A 21,449-nucleotide genomic window follows, 5' to 3' on the forward strand; every position below is an offset into this window, starting at 1 on the left:
TGGGGAGGTATTTGATTTTTCTTTTTTTATTGCAGGTGGTATTTTATTCCGCCCGCATCGGGGGTCATGTTTGTCCCCCTTCTTCTCTTCTCTACTCCTCTCTATCCCCTTTTCTTGCTCATTCTCTACTCTTTCTTTCCCCTAGAAGTCGTCTGGAGAACGAGGGCACGGTCTTCATATATGCTAGCTGAAGTCACACTCCGGTCTGATATTGTCCTGGTCTATGAATCTACTAAGGGTAAGTGCCTTTGTGTATCGGGGTATTCCCACTCCTCTGCTCGATGGCGGTAACTGACCCAGACAAAATTCCCCTTAAGCTTATTACTCACAATGCCCAAGGACTAAACTCCCCGGCTAAACGTCGGAAAATATTTCAACATTTTCACTCCCAAAAAGTCGATGTAGCACTCCTACAAGAAACCCATTTCCCTAAACGCTACCATCCTTCCTTTATTCATTCCAAATTCTCTAATTTCTCACTGGCTAATGCAGATGATAAAACAAAAGGGGTGGGTATCTTTATTTCCAACAGATGTACATTCTCTCTCAAGTCAGAACTTAAAGATCCAGAAGGCAGATTTCTCCTTTTGATTGGAGAGCTAGATGGTCATCTCTACTCATTCATTTCATACTACGCCCCCAACAGAGGTCAATATGCCTTCTTTAAGAATCTACTAGACACCGTGTCACCATTATTGGAGGGAACTGTAGTTTTTGGGGGTGACTCGAATACGGCCTTTGACGCGGGCATGGATAAGGCACGTCCTCCGGGTAAACGCCTTGTTCGACCCACTAAACAAAGTCTGTGCATAGCCAAACTAATCTCCCAACATGGGCTGATTGATATCTGGAGGGAAATGAATCCATCCCTGAGGGATTATACCCATTTCTCCAGTCCCCACCAATCTTTCTCGAGAATAGATCACATATGGGTTACCTCCCATACCATTCCATTAACAAACAGAGCTTTCATTAAAGACGTAGTCTGGTCAGACCACTCTATGGTGGTGATAACCTTCCGACGCCCTGGAATGGCTCGACCCGGTAGGAGATGGCGCCTCAATGAATCTATCTTGAGCGACCCGGGCAGGAAGGAGGAGATTGATACCAAAATTAAAGCTTATTTTCAAACCAACGACACCCCGGAGGTTGGACCCTCGTGCCTTTGGGCTGCTCATAAGGCGGTTCTTAGAGGACACCTTATCCAAATTGCTTCTCAAATTAACAAAGCACAAAAATCTGATATTGTCAGATTGGAGCAGGAATTCGCGGCCCTATCTAAAAGGCACAAGGCTCGCCCCTCCGAGGTTCCCATCTCGGACCTGGACGCAGCTCGTGCTTCTTTAAACTTAGCACTCACTACTAGAGCTGAAAAATGGATCCGCTGGAGTCAATCCCGTTTTTACTGCCAGGGAGATCGGATAGGCACACTTTTAGCACGTAGACTTTCTCCAAAAATCAAACACACTGCTCTCCCCAAAATCAAAATAAATGGTAGTACCCTCTCCCAAAATCCGCAACGCATAATGGAACAATTTCATTCATTCTTCCAATCCCTCTATAGTAATAAAGACTGCCCGACGCAAGCACAGGTTGATCAGTTCCTCGACACAGTACAAAACCCAATTTTGAAATCTTCACATCGCCAAATCTTAGACGCCCCTATCTCGCAGGAAGAAGTCTGTGCTGTGATCAAAAAATTAAAACCCCACTCTGCTCCTGGCCCGGATGGTTTCTCTATACCTTACTACAAATCCTTTTCCACCACTCTAGCCCCATACCTTGCTCGTTTTTTCAATGAGCTTCGGAGAGGGGGCCCCTTAGAAGCTTCTTCTAATATGGCATATGTAACGGTTATTTCTAAACCAGACAAGGATCCTAGTGCTGTTTCCAACTATAGACCAATTTCCCTCATCAACAATGATCTAAAGATTCTGACTAAGATCCTTGCAGACCGCCTGGCCTCTTTCATTAGTCTATATATCCATAAGGACCAGGTAGGCTTTATACCAGGCCGAGAAGGTTCTGACCAGACACGTAGAGCCATTGATCTGATTTCTATCCTAAACTCCAACTGGGACAAGGGAGCCCCTCGACAAGGCTGTTTGCTTTCCTTGGACCTACAAAAAGCATTTGATTCTATTCACTGGTCATTCATCTTTTCAACTTTACAGCGTTGGGGTTTTGGTGAGCATTTTCTCAATGTTCTGAGGGCTCTCTACTCAACCCCTTCGGCCCAGGTACGTCTGCAGGGATTCTACTCTGAATCTTTCCCTATCTTACGGGGGATGAGACAAGGATGTCCTCTATCCCCTCTTATCTTCGCCATAGCGATTGAATCTTTAGCGATTTCCATTAGGAACACCCCTAATATTAAAGGCATATCTTGTGGCTCCCGAACTCACAAATGCGCACTGTTTGCGGATGACATCCTACTTTTTGTATCTTCTCCCCTCACAACGCTCCCTAACTTATGCCGCCTCCTAGATGACTTTGGTTTGGTATCTGGCCTCAAGGTCAACTACAACAAATCTCAAGCACTTAACATTAATCTTGCAGACTCACTCATCTCTAGGCTTCGAGATAGCTTTAAACTCTCATGGGCCGACTCATTTATTACATATCTGGGAATAAAACTGACACCAAGAATAGATCTCCTCTATCAAGCTAATTACCCGCCGCTGTACAAAAAATTAGAGAGAGACCTCCTAAAGTGGTCGGAACTTCCCATGACATGGTTAGGTAGGATCAATGCCATCAAAATGACATTACTCCCGCGTATCCTTTACTATTTTAGAACCCTGCCGATACCAATAAACAAAAACCACCTTGGGCTCTTCCAAGCCAAAGTCATCAAATTTATTTGGGGGAAAGGTGGACGCAGACTGGCGAAGTCGGTCCTATATAGAGCAAGGACAGAAGGGGGACTGGGCCTGCCAAACTTGCTTTGGTATTTCCAAGCAGCACAACTTTCACAGCTCTCCAGAATCTACTCCCGATGGGAACACCCTGACTGGATACACATTGAAAGATTGGCAGTCCCGCTTCATACCCTTGATTTCCTTCTATGGAGCCCCAAAAAATCCAGACCTCCGATCATGTCGCCGACGCTGTCCCACTCATTCACTTTATGGGACTCCCTCAGAGGTAATACACACCTAATTTCTTCTTTAGAACCCTTGAAACACTTATTTCACAACCCAGACTTCTACCCAGGCCTAGACATCAAAGCGTTCCAGTGGTGGCTAGACAAAGGGCTCTACAGAATCGGTCACTTTCTCAGACCTTTAGGCCCCCCTAACAAAAGCCTATTGCGTGAGTAAATTGGACATGCCCAGATCTGAACTCTTCCGATTTTCACAGATATCCGCATTTCTTCACAAAAAATGCAGATCCTTCCCAGACGGTCCACAAATTACCCCTTATGAACAATGGTGTGGGCAGGGCATCGAGCAGAGGGGTGGGATCTCACTGGTTTACAGGGCACTCTCAGGTAAACAGTCCAAAACCTCTTACATGTTGGCTTGGGAAGATGACTTGGCCCAATCCTGGAACCTGGAGACTTGGCAAAGGAATTTCTCCTACTCATACAAGGGCATCATGAATATAGGTCTCATAGAAGCGAGTATTAAAGTACTTACCAGGTGGTACCTAGTACCCACGAGACTTGCCCACATCTTCCCGTCCACATCTCCTCTATGTTTCAGGGGCTGCAAACTTAGAGGTGACATGCTTCATGTTTGGTGGTCCTGTCCCAGAGTACGACATTTTTGGCATAAAATTTTCTCCTGGATAAGCATAATTACCTCACAGCCTATCTTACCATCCCCCCTCATTGCACTTCTCAACTTCCAAGATTACACAACGCCTCATCCACTTTATTTTACTGGGTGCCAAACTTACCCTGGCAAAAGCCTGGAAGACGCCTACTGTATCACCCAGAGTAGCAAAGAAAAAAATTTCTTGGATCATGAATCAAGAAAAAATGGCCGGTGTAATCTTGGACCGTTCTGAGAAATTCTATCACACTTGGGAACCTTGGGCATCTTTTGTTGGGATAACCCTCCCACATTAAAATAGCTGTACTACTGGCTGTCGCTCACTTCTCCAGACGACCTTCTACACCCACCTTTATCTCCTTTTACACTCTTCTGCGCTAATTGCCTTTTTCCTCTACTTTCCCTCTACTTTTCCTGCTCTTATTTTCTTTGTCTATCCCCTTTTCCTCCTATACTCCCTTTTCCCCTCCCTGTAGGGGATGCTCCCTTTGGTTGCAAATATCCTTTGTGATTAGTTAACATTTCACTTATTGGATTTCCTAATCTATACAGTGCAAGGAAACCTCCATTTGTTCTACTATGTTTTTTTGCTCTCCCTCCCAGATCTTGAGTATACATCACGTATGCCTCATTAAGTTGCATAACTCATAGTTCTCACTTGCTATATTTCGAATGCATAACCAATGCAGTTGGTTGACCAGTCCCTTTCGCTGGGGGGCCCTGGGGAGTTGCCCGGTCGCAGTGTGTTCCCATTTGGGGCGGCGGGGCGATCTTCCCTGGGCCCGTCTCGGCCTCGGGTGGAAGGTGTTAAGGGGGGATCTCCGGGTCCCCACGACTTAGGAGGGGGCCACGTTGACCCCTTGTTCTCGAATGTACCATTGCTATCACGTGCTCTTTTTCTCAGACTGGTCAAGATTTATTCTTCTACCTACTATATTGCAACCTTGGTCTGGGGAGGGATATGTTTTTCTTACTTGTTTTCCCATTATATGTTTCATCACTATGATGCATTTGTCTTTTGGGGGGCATCTCGCCCTACTGCCACTTACTATTGACATGTTTTGTACACTGTTGTTATAATTTACAATAAAAATCTATTGCAACGAGAAGACTGAAGGAGTGAGCTGAGGGGTAGAGAGATAACGTGGGTATTGTTGGCATAAAAATGGTATTGGAAGCCATGGGAGGCTATCAGCTGACCCACGGAGGAGGTGTAGATTGAGAATAGGAGAGGTCCAAGAACAAAACCTTGGGGACCCCAACAGAGAAAGGGAGATGAGAGAAGGAAGTGGAATTGTATAATAAAATAATCTACAGTATGTATGTAATCTACAGTTGCACTCTGCAAGTGCAGTTGCTCCAGAGCTTAGTAAATTGACAAAATCTTCACTTTACAGAGAATACCCAATCATGTGCAAGGAAAAAAAAAAAACAGCATTTTTTCTTGCACATGATTGGATGATGGATGCCAACAGGGCTTCTGGCCATTTACTAAACTCTGGAGCAATTGCACTTGTAGAGTGCACATTTGCATTTAGTAAATCCACCAATCTGTGTAATGTGGGACACAACAATACCTACGTACAGGGCATAGCGAATACAGCATTCTAGGAAGTAAATGTGTTGGAAGATTTACCACGTAAGTTTACATTGGTTCAAATTAGGCTAGAAATTATTGAAATACAATGTGGAAATTAATATTTTGATTTTATACTTTGACCATGGATATGTTCCTAGACAAAAATCTAAATGAAAGGTTATATTCCACATCTGCACTGGCAGATTTATTAACTTCAATGCCAAGAACCATGGATGACAAATTAAAAATGTATATTTTCAAAGTGGTTTCACTCATCTGGAAATACCAATGGCAATCAGGTGGCTTGCATTTAAATTGCTAAAGTCACATAAACTGCTACTGCATTTCTGTCTTTTAAAATAAACATAAACACAGTTTTTTTACATACCAGCTCAGCTGATCTCTTCCAGTCTCTTTGCAACCACCTCTTATGTACATGCACACATTCCAGTAGCAACTGCACGTCAATGCTTAGAGCAGGCTTCATTAAAGTGAAGATGCAAATGACACACCTGTCTCCACTGCCAGCACATGTGACATTGGTGACAACGCAGGAAAACAAGTGGGAAACAGGGACAGAGTGTTGTCACCTCATAACAGGAAGGACCTGAGCAAGGACACTTCTGACAAAAATCGCCAAATATAGGTTTAATAAAAGCTGTAGATTAAAAAATAATAATAGTATTAAAATGCCTTTTAAAATGACATTACTATGTTACATTTTTGTGAATGGGTTTAGATTGACTTTAATATCTTTACTGGGTCATCTTGGTACTTTAGCATGTGAAGGAAAAATGTTTGTCCCTGATGTTCAGAGATCATAAAACATTTTTTGACAATATACAGTATAACAAGCATGTTGAAGAACAGAAAAGAGACTGGAAAAATGTGATTGACAAAAACTTACATAGTTCATCCACATCTTTCAAAAATCTGTCCAGCGTCGCATCTACAGACATTTCTGAAGAATTCTGAAATGAAAAAAAGATAAGTGAAAAGCCCAGCAAGAGCATAACACCTTTTTGTGTCTATACGGGTTATATGATAAAGAGTTCCTCCTGCAAGTCAAGCACAGCCTGTGCATGTCAGACTTTTCACACGTTTAAGAAATGTATTGTTCAAATGGCAATCCATTCATGGGGATTAGCTTGTGCAGAATTTAGAAAGACTTTTTTTCCTTGCCAAATGACACTTTGTGCAGGGACAGTTCTAAGCACGGGAAACATGCGCCCCTTCACAGGCATACTATAGACCCCCCCCCAGGTACGAAATTTAAAGGAATATTACACTTTTATTGTTTCACTTTAATCATTATTAAAATCACTGCTCCTGAAAAAACTGCAGTTTTTAAAACTTTGTTTTGCATTGATCCATGTCCCCTGGGGCAGGACTCGGGTCCCCAAACACTTTTTAGGACAGTAACTTGCATATTAGCCTTTAAAATGAGCACTTTAGATTGTGAACATTCGAGTCCCATAGACTTTAATAGGGTTCTAAAGTTCACACGAAGTTTAGGTCTGTTCGCAGGTTCTGGTGCGAACCGAACAGGGGGGGGTGTTCAGCTCATCCTTAGTCAGGAGACACCATGCAGCATTGCTGCCGACTAGCTGCCGTCATTATTCTGTGGCAGGTAGGCACGATCCCACGAGCCGTCGTAGCTGTACGTCAGCTCCTTTAAGCGGGTCATCAGGTGCGAGGGTACGCGGGTGCCGATGCTCGTGGCCGGCGGAGAGGCAGTACAGGGACATGTGTGTGTAAACACACAAATCCCTGTTCTGTGAGGAGAGGAGCTACTAGCTAGGAACCACCATCTGTCATCTCCTATAGTCAGTCCCCTCCCCCCACGGTTAGAACACACACTAGGAAACACAGCTAACCCCTTCACCGTCCCCTAGTGTTAACCCCTTCTCTGCCAGTGACATTTACATAGTAATCAGTGCATTTTTATAGCACTGATCGCTGTATAATTGTCAATCGTCCCAAAAATATGTCAAAAGTGTCCGATGTGTCCGCCTTAATGTCGCAGTCCCAATAAAAATCGCAGATTGCCGCCATTACTAGTAAAAAAAAATAATAATAAAAATGCCATAAATCTATACCCATTAGATAAAATGCCATACATCTATCCCCTATAACTTTTGTGTAAACCAATCAATATACACTTGTGAGATGATCAAATACCACCAAAAGAAAGCACTATTTGTGGGAAAAAAAGGATGTCAATTTTGTTTGGGTACAGCGTTGTGCAACCGCGCAATTGTCAGTTAAAGTGTCGCAGTGCCGTATTGCAAAAAATGGCCTGGTCATTGAGCAGCCAAATCTTTCAAGGGCTAAAGTGGTTAAAAAGATGTATCATTCTACATTTTTTTTTATACTGTTATATCCCCTATGGTACAAAATACATGTACTGTAGCACGTTGTACCATGTTGCTAGGTGCTTCCTAACCTTAGCTATGAGGTTTAAAGTGCACTCCTATCCCTTCTGCCAAAGCAGATCTGATAACAGCTAGGAAGGAGACAGATGCCTCATAACAGCAACTTGCTTTGGCTCAGGGCACTTTCCCAAGACAAGGAGTGGCAAGAGGAATGCAAAAGAAGGAGTGACCTATTAGTCTCTGCATTCCACTTGCCACTGCTTCTCCTGGGAAAGTGGTCAGAGCCAAGACAAGCTGCTGCTATGAAGTGCTGTCTTCTTCTTACCCCTTGTACACACGGTCGGAGAATCCGTCGGAATGTGTCCTATCGGACCATGTCGTCGGATAATAGTGTGGTATGCATTGGACTAATTCCGTCGGAATATCCGTTGGACCCAATTTTCCAACATGTTGGAAATATTCCCCGACCAACTGGGCCGATCGGACATACTCCGATCATGTGTAGAGAATTTTGATCGAACCAAGTGCCACGCATGCTCAGATCAAATTTCTACATCAAAGCTATTGGCTACTAGCCTGAATGTAGTCCCATCCTAACGAAATTACGTCATCACGTTCTGAAAGATCGGATTTTTTCACCAACTTTGTCCGACCGTGTGTATGCAACAGTTTCGGACAAGATCCGACGGACAAAATCCGACGGGCAAAATCCGACGGATTTGGTTGTGGAAATCTCGGACCGTGTGTACAGGGGCTTAGCGGTTGCTAGAGCCCCCATGGCGGGATGGGAGGAGGTGCAATTTGGACCTCATAGCATAGGGTTAAGAAGCACCTAGCAACATGGGACAAAGTACTACATACACTTTGTTCTTACGGGGACACAACAGTATAAAAAATATTATAATGAACAATCTTCTTTAAAGCAGTGAAATGTGCCTATAATATCTAGTACACACGGTCAGAAAATCGGATTTAAAAATACCACTTTCGAAGCGGTCATACAGTAAGCTTTCAAGAGCACGACAGTTCATCTAAAATGATCTGAGCAGACAAACACAAAAAAAATTCTCCTAGGATACCATATCGTATGATTTTCGTTTAACCACTTCAATACCGGCATATAGTCAAATGACGTCTGCAGGAGGGCTCTCCCATCCTGGGCGGGGGTCATATGATGTCCTGCAGTTCTCGCCACTACTGCGGGTCCCCAGGGGCCCGCAGAGCTGTGATCAGGCATTGGGCGTGTCCTTCAGGACACAGCCCCTCCCTTATCAGAGTAAAGAGCCAACAAATTTGGCTATTTACTGCGTGACCGGCTGTGTCCAATCACAGACAGTCACTATGCAGATCGCCATCATTCATCCATCCCATCTGAGTACCTGTCATCCCGCCTGAGTACCTGTCATCAGGGACATCTTTAATATTGATTGGGCCCTGGGCAAAAATTTGCTTAGGGCCCCCCTCCCCCCATGCAATTTCGCTCTCCACCTTCTCTGAGACATACAATAAATAGCAGCTAGACTTAAAATCAGTTTACTGTATCAGATCAGGCAGCGATTGCGATTGGTTGGCAGAGGTTATAGCATATCATTACTGCTTACTGACTGTTTGCTAGAGGTTACAGCACTCCTTAAGGCTCACTGATTAGTTGCTAGAGGTTACAACACATGATTTCTGCTTGCTGATTGGCTGTTAGAGATTACTGTACAGTAATACTGCTCACTGGTTGCTGTAGATTACAGCACATACTCTCCTCACTGCAGGGGGCATGATATACATATGAATGCTGCCTTATTTACATATCAATGCCGTTGGCCTCTGCTATTTACATTTCAATGCTGGTTATTTACATGTAAACACAGGGTCTGCAGGTGAGTCGTCTGTACACAACAACAGGACTAAAACCTCAAGGGACAAGGGAATGTAAACTGGGATAGTTGGCAAGTATGAGGCAGCTGCTTTGGGCCCCACAACAATGACAGGGCCCAGGGAAGCTGCCCCTTTTGCCCTGCCTTAAAGATGGCCCTGCCTGTCACCCCGCCTGAGTACCTGTCACCCGCCTGAGTACCTGTCATACTATCAGGAGAACCTGTCATACCATCAGGAGTACCTGTCCCATGATTCCATCAGGATTACCTGTCCCGTGAGCATGGGGACAAGATGCTTTGTTGGGGCTGCTACCCCAAAGCACCCACCCAATGTTGAGGGCATGTGGCCTGGTAAGGTTCAGTAGGGGGGGGCGCTCTCTCATCCCCCCTTTTTTCCTGCGGCCTACCAGGTTGCATGCTCAGATAAGGGTCTGGTATGGATTTTTTGGGGGGACCCCACGCCATTTTTTTTACATTTTGGCAGGGTTCCCCTTAAAATCCATACCAGACTTGAAGGGTCTAGTATGGATTTTGAGGGGGACCCCCACACCATTTTTTTTTAAATGTTGGCGTGGGGTTCCCGGTAGCCTCCCTGGCGGTATTCCCGAGTCTGGCTCTGGGTAAGATTTAAATACCATAAGCGGTATTCCCGAGCCAGACTCTGGATAGCATCGCTGAATCCATGAAGGGTTTTACTTACCTTGTCCCCTGGATCCAGTGATGTCTCCCCGATGTGATCAGTGAGCCGTTCTCCGTTCGATCTGTCACATCGACCGGGCTGCGTTCCGTGTGAGTGTTGAGACGCACGAGGACAGAGTTTGGCACCAAATTCAAAAAGTAAAATACACAGTATAGATACAGTAATGTTATCTGTAAGATTAAAGTATACTGTATCAAGTAATTACACATCCCCTTTGTCCCAAGTGGTTTGTCCAGTGTCCTGCATACAGTTTTATATTATAAATACTGTTCTTTATGCCAGGAAACTGGAGATTGTCCATAGCAACCAAAAAGTGTGTTTACATCAAAAGTGGTTATAGACCAGCTAGAAAACAGTGATAATAAATTAGAATCACTCGCAGAATTGAGCGATAGTGATTTGTGGGGAAATTCATCATCAAACACTAAAAGTAATGACAGCGACAATTCTGCAACTCAGCATATTTCAGTGTTTTTGATTTGATTACATTATTGAATAATTTTTATTATTATATTATTATTTGTTATAATTATTTATAGTTATTTATTTTAAAATTATATATATATATATATATATATATATATATATATATATATATATATATATATATATATAATAATTTATGATTTCGTATTTCAAATTGTATCATACCCAGGATGTCTATTAAGCCGCGTACACACGGGTGGACTGTATGGCCTACTTAGTCCGTCATACAATCCGACGGACAGTCCGTCCTACTTTCGAACGGACTTGACCACACACGGATGCACAAACAGTCCGTCGAAAGCTTGCGTGATGACGTGTACAGCACGTACGACGGGACTAGAAATAGGAAGTCCAATACACAGCAATGCAACCTTTCGCCGTGTAAATCCTTTCTGAGCATGCGCCATTCTTAGTCCGTCGAACTGACGAGCTACTGACGAGATGGATTGTCCGCTGAAACCAAAGTATGACGGACAGTATTTCAAAAAATCCGAAATACTTAAGACGCCAGACTGCACGCTGAAAAAGTCCGCTGAAGCCCACACACGAGCGGACTGTCCGCTGAAATGTGTTTCGACGGACTAAGTAGGCCATACAGTCCGCCCGTGTGTACACGGCATTAGACTCTTGCTGCTTGGATGGAATTAAGTGGATTATTTCTAAGAATTACAGGCCTACAATATAAAACGTCAAATTTCCATGCAAAACAATAGTACCGCTTTCAGCACCTAAAATCTGAAATAATCATAACGCCAGGGAGGTTAATATCCATACCAGACCTGAAGGGCCTGGTATGGAATTTGGGTTGACCCCTACGCATTTTTTTTAAATTTAGGTTTGGGGTTCCCCTGTGGGGGAATCCCATGCCGTTTTTATCAATGAACTTTTATGTGTATTGCCAGACCGTCAATTCATTGTAGCGGCAAGTAGTTTTAAATTACTTTTTTTCATTTAGAAATGTAATTTTGCTGTCAGACTGTTCTAAACACGGGAAACATGAGTCACTTTACAGGCATACTAAAGACACCCCCCAGGTATGAAATCAAAAGGAATATTACACTTTTATTGTTTCACTTTAAGCATTATTAAAATCACTGCTCCCGGAAAAACATTTTGTTTGCATTGATACATGTCCCCTGGGGCAGGACCCGGGTTCCCCAAACACTTTTTAAGATAATACCATGCATATAAGCCTTTAAAATTAGCACTTTTGATTTTAATGTTCGTGTCCCATAGACTTTAACGGTGTACACATGTTTGAGAAAAAATTTTGCCTGTTCTCATGTTCTGGTGTGACCCAAATGGGGGGGAATGTTCAGTCCTACCTAGTCAGGAGCAGGAAAATTTATTTTTGGTTGTTCTTTGGTATGGTAGTAATAAGAAATATACAACTACATTTAAAAAAAAATTACTGGCTTGGGCCAGTTTCCACTTGATAATAATAAATAAAAAAAACAGGAAATATCCATTACAATTTACCACCAAATGAAAGCCCAAGGTAATCAATCTGTATGCATAAAGTATTTGTGATGATATGTACAATTTTACTAACACATGTCAAAGTTGCAAAATTGTTCTTAGGCATTAATATTTGTTTTGCCCTAAGGCATGAGGGAGTTACATTTTTGTCTCAGCTGGTAGAGGGAGGGGACATGCCTTCTTTTCAGTCATTCAGGTCAATTATCAAAACACAAAAACTGCACAAAGAGCCTGAAGTTTTGTTTTTTGCATAGTGTGTCACTTCATGGAAATAATCACCTATACATATGCATTATTAAAAATTTACATGACTATAAATATGCATCACCTATCAAAGTTCCAGAGAAACATATAACTGAGATTCTGTCTTTACTCACATTCAGTTGGGGAGAGAGTTCATGCGAGTGATGTTTTCAGAATTTCCTGGCTGAACTAAAGTAATTTATCATGACATTGAAAGTGAGCCTCACATGAAAGTAAATTTAAAATGTTACTGGGTACCAGAAGCTTAGAGAAAAGTCATTTCAGATGTATGGAAAACGTTGCTAGAGACCCAGCAAGGGAATCCTAATGGCCTATCATGTGTCCACTACATGTTGGCAAAATGTGCTTCTTTCCACAGGTCTTAGTGGAGGGGGGGTCATGTGAGGCACTGGTTGGCAGGATTATGGATATTGTATATGTGCAGGGCCGTCTTTAAGGCAGGGCAAAAGGGGCAGCTGCCCTGGGCCCTGTCATTGTTGTGGGGCCCAAAGCAGCTGCCTCATACTTGCCAACTATCCCAGTTTAAATTCCCTTGTCCATTGAAGTTTTAGTCCTCTGCTGTGTCCCGATATCTCAGTGTGAAGTGCTGGTACTAATGCTGCCCAGCTCTGCCCTATTGTTGTGTACATATGACTCACCTGCAGACCCTATGTTTACATGTAAATAACCGGCAGTTCATATGTAAATAGCAGCAGCATTCATAAGTAAATAGCTGCGGCCGGTGGCATTGATATGTAAATAAAGGCAGCACTCGTATGTATATCATGCTCCCTTGCACTGAGGAGATGATGTGCTGTAACCTCTAGCAACTAATCAGTGAGCCGTAATGTGTGCTGTAACCTCTAGCAACCAGTCAGTAAGCAGTAATGATATGCTGTAACTGCTGGCAACCAATCGCAATTTCTGCCTGATCTGATACAGTAAACTGATTTTAAGTCTAGCTGCTATTTATTGTATGTCCCAGAGCAGGTGGAGAGTGAAATTGCATGGGGGGGGGGGGGGGGGGGGTGGCAAGAACATTTTTGCCCAGGGTCCAATCAATATTAAAGACGGCCCTGTATATGTGTCACCTAGATTTCTCGCCTAATCCAAAATTTACATTTGCTATAAACAAAACTTTTCGTTTTCTCAGATCTTCATAAGACTTGGTCTAGATCCTGGAGCTTGGAGGCCTTCTAGAGCTCTGGCTGGCCTCCATCCCTTGGTACACATATTACCTGGTAGGTGAACCTCAATACTAAGTCTCAGCTGCCCACAGGCCCTTACTTATATGTGAACTGATGCTCAGGGCTCTCTCCCTCTGCTGTGGGTAAAAAAAGATGAGCGCTGACATAAGAATCAAAATGTGCTGCCTGTTATGCTGGCCATACACGGGTCGAAATTTTGAAAGAACTTTCTTTTGAAAATCAGAAAATTTGTGCATTTTGTGATTCGATGGTGCCACCATTGATTTTCGAAGTTCGACCAACCAAACCTTCGCTTTCCCTCATGTTCCTACAGAAAATAATTTTCGTGTCTGGGAATGTTCTTTTCTTTCTGGGAATTTTCTTTTCTTGCACATGCGCAATTCTTTCTTAATTTCATTTTTCACATGATTCTCCCATCGTTGATTAGAAAATCATTTGTTTTTTCAAAAAAATTCCAACATATCTGATTATTAAAATTCGATGGCCGAATGAAAATCAGCCGTTGCTGCAGCCCACTAATGGTGCAAAATTCGTACGAAAATTCTTAGATAAGATTTTCAAAAAGAAAGTTCTTTCGAAATTCGACCCATGTATGGCCAGCATTAACCAAAAACTGACATCATTTTAGTTAGTGGCTCAGACAGGCGGATGTTTTGCTTTTTTACGCTATAGACTTGCTGTACAAAGTCGGTCTGCATTGAATTGCCTTCCTAAATAAAAGGACCCAGTAAACCTGCCTTGGAATATTCCTGGGTGTCCCTTCCTGGTGCATGGTTTGAGACTGAAGCTTTGCAATAATATATATATATATATATATATATATATATATATATATATATATATATATATATATATATATATACACATACACACACATGTCTCCAACATTTGAGTGCCGTGTATGATGACTAGGAACAGATTGAGAACCACTTCAGTTGTGTTTTTTCTGAATCCTAATGTATTCTCCTTTATTTTAGTTGGGAACTAATATAGAATAAAGAAAAGACTTGAAAATGAAGATGACCATGTGTCCTGGTAAGATTATAAACAAGGTAACTTATTCCTACAGGAATTAATCTTGTCATTTCCTTTTGTGATTACAACAGGAATACGCAATAAATCTTGTTAGTGTTGTTGATCTGAAGAATTATCTAAATTACTTTTTAATCAATTCTATTACAATCAGATTATTGTTCTAAATAAATGTTAATTAAATGGTAGCATCAATATTTGTTGACTGTTCTTATTAAACTATATATCTTCTGGTGAAGTCATTTAACATTTGCTATATTGTGGGCTCAACTTGTGAAACATAAAAACACTTTAGAACAGATAAAAAACAATTACTCTAGGTCTTTCTGGTCTGTAATATTGGTTATTAAATGAGTTTTCTGCCTTTAGTGAAAAAACATAATACACATTTTTTAAATAATGGGAAAACCCAAAGAGGAAGAAAGGGATATTTATGGTGCTTGATTATTCTGAACAAAATGGCAAAGGGGAAAGCAAGCTGATGGAGTTGTCCGACCTGTCTGATATGCTACTGGATTCAACATCTATCAAATAAAAAGAGCTTTGGGCTGATGGGTGCTAGTGTGCACCGCTATAATAGCACGTTCAAACCCGGACCTATTTGACCTCTGACAGCAACCTAAGCTATTTGTACACACTACTTAATTATACTCATATTAACTGGTCCCTGTCTATGCCCTCTTGAGTCATTTTATCCAACCGCTGAGCGTGAGACTGTGCACACTTTTTCATCCTAAGCTTGGGGCATCTGCGTGGGACGGTGGAGATGAGGGGAGGCTCGTGCATCCCCTGAAGAAGCTTATTGCGAAACATGTTGGGCTAATCAAGCACAAGCATTCTTCTACCTGTCTACCATATGGACCAGTTGTTAAGTTAATATCTACTTATACAAAATGACACATAACACATGCCATGTGCTAGTTTTTAATATATGATAATAAAATAATTGTTTTTACAATTTTCATGTTTTGCTTTCCCCTTTGCCATTTTGTTCAGAATAATCAAGCACCGTAAAAATCCCTTTCTTCCTCTTTGGGTTTTCCCATTATTTAAAATATTCTAACTGGGGTGAGGTGCCTTCTTTTTTGGTGATGATGGAGGTTAGAATCAAAAATATTGAAATATAATACACATTTTGTTCAAGAGTAATGTGGATTGATGTAGGGATTCACTTTTCTTACAAATCTGCTACTCAGGTGATACTCGCTTTAGCAAAATTTTCCTCCTAGCACTCCTTTCCACTTCCTTCTTCAATCGAAGCTGAGACTTTCTTCTCACCAACAGTGTTAAAGTGGACATTTACCCAAATGTTACCAGAAAGTTAACAATCTGATCATATGTAAATTAAAAAAAGACTAAGGCACCATGCACAATTGCTTAAAAATAGCTGCTTCTACAGGAGTTTTGTGTTTTTGCCTGTAGAAGCAGCTCAATGTTATTCTATGTGTCCATGCACATTAGGACAAATAGAGGCAATATTGAGCTTAGCATTTAGAGGCAGGAAAAAAAAAACCCTCCTGGTTAGCAAGTCTGGAGCTTTCTATCAGAAAAAAATGCTAAACTCACCTAAACTTCTGCCAAGGGAGCCTTAAAGACCTTTTTTTGGAGTAAACTTTGCTGCACCGCCTCTTTCATATTTGTGTAGGATTAGACAGTTGGTTGTGTGTTCTACATATTTTAACAGAATTAGAGATTACTTGATAAAGTGCCTAGGTCTTTACACCTATGGCAAGCTATAGACGGAATTAGTATCCTTTATTTTTCCACCAGGTTAGGAAGCAATGCCCATGAAAAGGATGAACCTTGTAGGTCATACTTAAACATTAGGAGTTAAAGAACATCCTAATCATGTTCATGATGCCAAGCATGCCGAGTTAAGGATAGGCCAATTTGTCGTGTACTCATGCTGAACACTTTAGATGGATGAAGTGCTTGGCAGTGGCAGTAATAGTTTTGGCAGAACTAGAAGGTAAACAGCGCAGTCATTTTTCTACTCCAGAATTGTATTATATGGTTCTTCTGTATTTATAGATACCTATAGTTTTTGAAAAACATTTGATTAAGCATTTGATTTGAGCCTTAAAAATGTATGCCCAGCAAACACTTTTTTTTGTTTTAGACAAAATGGGGAAGGATTAGAATCCCTGTTAGGCTTTTAATGTTATCTAGGGCACATTTGCCAGGAATAGAGGGGAAAATTCCAACAACAACAGAGACAGAAATAAATGGATAAAATAAATAAAGTCCTCTCTGTCCACTCTGGACATAGGTGGACATACTGTAGATTTATTGTTAACTAGTGTAGATCATATGAATAATATCATTCAACTGTTAAAGTTTGTTTCTCCAAATACCTACTACTCTTTTCTTATAAAAAAAATGTTTTAACACTACAACTCATTTTTCACCCAATTTAGGATGTGTAAGGCTTTGTTTACACTTTTTGGGGGTGGTAAAAACATGCCATGGATTTAGTATATGCCCACCAAATGCAAACTATTAACCTGAATGGGGATGCACAGCAACCACAAGCAATAAAGGGTAGTTGCGGCATGGGGGTGAAAACAGTGAGAAGGCCTCCATCACCTGCCAAATACCCTCTGAAGAGCATTCCACCTCAGATCCCTCTTTAGAGTGCACTAAAAACATGAACAAGGCCTAAAAGTAGTCACCCTAGTCAAAGTGCTTCTCCTTAGTGAGTTGAAGTTGCAGCTTGCGCAACGTGCATGGGACAAATTAATTACCTACATAACTGATTGGGGGCCACATTGATGCATGGGGCATAGTGCATCTTCATAAATGCACTTTGATGCTGAGTGCATGAGCCCATATATGCAAGATTGATCTAAAAAAAAGTTATGAGTATATGATTAACATCTAGGTTTCCCTATGCTCACTGTCACGCTTTAAGTACAACTAAAGACTCCTGTATGACAGTTTAAACAAGCCCTAATTCCAGTTACTATATAATGTCTCTCTAAAGTAAGCAAAACAACTTCCTTTGCTTTCCTTTCCCTTACTGCGTCAGCTCCTCCTTTATTTATCTTCCACATGCTCCCCCTCCCAGAGAGTGCAGGTAACAGTGGGAGGGTTTCAGCAACAAAAAGCAGTGAGAAGAACTAGGTGCAGCTTGTTGTTGATTAACAAGCTATAGTTCTGTGAATCAGACACTGCTGATAGCTACACCCCCTTTCACAATTTTTTGGTCCCACTGTAGTGCAAGCAGTCCATAAAAGATTTTATTCTGCAACAAAAGTCAACACATTTCAGTGGCTCAACATTCCCCTTCATCAGGGTTAAAATCAAGACAATAGAGAAAAAAATATTCTGATGTTGAACTCTCGTTGCAGAATAAAATCTTTTCTGGACTACTCAAAGTAGTTTGAGCAGTTCTATCTTTTCAATGTACTCCACAGTTCTTGGTGAGCAACTACAAGGGCTGCATATCATATATAATATCACAGCGAATCACCACAAGGTTCAGCACTCTTATACCACAAGAAAACAGTTTTGCAAGTAGGCACAGCCTACGTGAGCGTGGCAAATCTACTCAAAATTCAGGAGCTGTTCAGCATCAGCACTGTCAATGAAAAATAATGTAATATCATGATCATTAAATATATGTCCATGATTATCGATATTCCTATATGGTCTTATAAAGGCATAGCAATTAGCCACCATACTATCAAACCCAAACCCAACGTACAATCAAAATACCAATGCATTCTGCAAGATAAAGTCTGTTTGATGTATATGTCAGAGTGTTCATATCGCACTAAGATTTAGCTTAGCTTTAGACTTAGCAAGGCACATAGCAAACAGTTCATTCACTCCAGCTCAGAAATCAGTCTGGGGGATGGCTTTTTATTGCTGAATAAACTTGGAGAGGGTGCAATGTGTTATAGGATACTCCAGAATCATTAAAGAGGAAGTAAATCCTGATGGGTTTAGTTCCTCTTTGTCTCCCTGCAAAGGTAAAGCATAATGGACTACTATGCATCACATAGTAGTCCATTATGTATGTGTCACTTACCTGACACAGGAGCCAGCAAAGTCACTGCTGTCTCCTGTAGTTCCAAGCGTCCATCTTCTTGGTGGGTCTCGCTGCTCCGGTGCTGTGATTGGCCGGAGCAGCGATGACGTCGCTCCCGCGCATGTGCACGGGAGCCGACACTCGTGGCATATCACCACGATCTGTGGCTTGCCCAGTGCGCCTGCGCGCCACTGTCTATGGCGCATGCGCCGTAGACAGCGGTGGCTGTCTTCAGGTAAATATCTCCTAAACCGTGTAGGTTTAGGAGATATTTCTTGGACCTACAGGTAAGCCTTAATCTGGGCTTACCTGTAGGTCAAAGTGGTTTGTAAGGGTTTACAACCACTTTAACCGTAACAGGAGGACACACTTTATTGTCAAGCTTCTCCATGTCAAGAGCAAAGGGAGAAAGTGTCCAGAATTTAATTTTGTAGGTACTGGACTATCTCCAACAGAGATGCCACTGGCACTTTCATCCACAAGAAACAGCATATAGTCACTAGGATATTGAGTTTGGGTCGGTACTCACAATGTCACAGGATCACCGGATGCCTCCTTCCAGTATCCATCAGACACTTACTTTCTAGTGAGGGAGAGGTTAATGCTCACAATGCTCCAGGGCAGCTAAACTCCTTTCAACTTCCACCTGGAACACTTCAGTGAGTGTTCAGACCGGATCCTAGTTTAGCAAAGACTTTGAAAGTAGCCCCCCAGCTGCAACACAGCTGGGACCTTGATGATCATGCAGTTAATTCCAGCAATATGCCCAGGGGGACTCCTCCAGTAAGACAAGAAATTGACTGCTCCAGGCCTCAGTCTATTTATTTGATTTTCGGTCCCATAAATATTCAGGCTGCTTATTTGACTTTCCAGCCCTTTATGATTCTAGAATACAATACAGGGAAAGTAATCATACCTGCAGTCTGTGAAACACAGAATAGTCCAAATCAATCAACAGCTGCTCCACCGATTACAGAGGAGCCAAAATAACTAATTTTGTCTAGCATACTAGCACCCTAACCGGAAGAGTGCTACAAGTAAAAGGGCAAATGCATGGGAATAATTCTTGACCATTAACATGGTTGCGGTACTATGACCCAGATAGAAAGCAATGGTGCTATAAGTTTGAAAACGACTTGCTAAGCAATTGCTAGACTTGCCAGGCTTCACAAATGTGTTGCACAAGTGCAGCAGGTTCCATATTGCATGACTCCAGATCAACTTTCTTTGCAAAAATTCTGCAAGTCTACTGCAAGTTCTGATTCAGTTATGTTGTGCAATGGTCATCCCACCACAGGGGTCACTGTGACTGAATTTTCATGCTGTAGACTTGCAGAGCTCTTGCTGTAGTCTAACCACTGCAGCTTTGTTCTTGCTAGAAACTTGCCACGCAAATTTGCTACAAGTTGGAAAAGTGTCAACTAGAACTTGTGCTTCAAGTGCTTTGAAAGTGTATACCGTATATACTCGAGTATAAGCCGAGATTTTCAGCCTCTTTTTTGAGGCTGAAAGTGCCCCCCTCGGCTTATACTCGAGTCATCGCTGTCTGTCTGCCCGATCAGCGTGTCGAGCAGACAGACAGCGGCCATTCTAGGATTCAAAGGCCGCGCCTCCGTCTCCGCCTTCGCCTGTGATAGGCGGAACACTGAATTTCCCAGCAGTCTGTGTTCCGCCTATCACGGACGTCCTCTCATCCTCGTCCGTAGTATGAAGATGAGCGGACGTCCATGATAGGCGGACCACTGACTGCTGGGAAATTGAGTGTTCCGCCTATCACGGACATCCGATAGGCGGAACACTCAATTTCCCAGCAGTCAGTGGGAAATTGAGTGTTCCGCCTATCACCGACGGAGGCGCGGCTTTTGAATCCTAGAATGGCCACCGACGAAGAGCTGCGGGACGGGCCGGGACGCAGGCCGGGACGGGACGCAGGCCGGGACGGGACGCAGGCCGGGACGGGACGCAGGCCGGGACGGACACAGGCTGGACGGACACAGGCTGGACGGACACAGGCAGGCTGGACACAGGTAGGCTGCACGGACACACACACACACACACACACACACACACACACACACACACACACACACGGATGCATGCACACACAGGGATGGATGGACACACACGGATGCATGGACACACACACACACACACACACACACACACGGATGCATGCACACACACAGGGATGGATGGACACACACACACACGGATGCATGGACACACACACACACACACGGATGCATGGACACACACACACACACACGGATGCATGGACACACACACACACGGATGCATGGACACACACAGGGATGGACGACACACAGGGATGGACAGGCATGTCTCACCCTCGGCTTATACACGAGTCAATCATTTTTTCCAGTTTTTTGGGGGTAAATTGGGGACCTCGGCTTATATTCGGGTCGGCCTATACTCGAGTATATACGGTAAGTTGCCAGTGAAAATGTGCAAGTTAACAGACTTACAAGTCAACACTTCCACAAATTTGTGGCAGGTTACCATTGCTATCTGCGGGGTGACCCTCTTTTTTTTTTGGAGTTTTGTGATTTTTGCGAAAAAAAAATAGAACATTTATTTCTTAAATTACAATTTGGTAAGAACAAATGTCCTATGGTAAATGGTGTGACACCAACAAAAAAAAATCCA

The 21,449-nt window shown here is 42.5% G+C and overlaps 1 protein-coding gene across 2 annotated transcripts in view; it reads right to left on the reverse strand.

The window, feature by feature from the left end:
• Positions 1–21,449, reverse strand: part of TTC12 (tetratricopeptide repeat domain 12) — a 348,845-nt gene that overhangs the window by 284,860 nt on the left and 42,536 nt on the right. For both annotated transcript variants that reach the window (XM_077458134.1, XM_077458133.1), the window contains exon 2: positions 6,266–6,329. In XM_077458134.1, coding sequence (XP_077314260.1) covers positions 6,266–6,280 — 15 coding nt within the window. In that variant the 5' untranslated portion in view covers positions 6,281–6,329. The remainder of the gene's footprint in view (positions 1–6,265; positions 6,330–21,449) is intronic.

Source organism: Lithobates pipiens, unplaced genomic scaffold (genome assembly GCF_037356315.1).
Source record: "Lithobates pipiens isolate NorthernLeopardFrog02 unplaced genomic scaffold, aLitPip1_a1.2 Scaffold_27, whole genome shotgun sequence".
NCBI classification, from domain to species: Eukaryota; Metazoa; Chordata; class Amphibia; order Anura; family Ranidae; genus Lithobates; species Lithobates pipiens.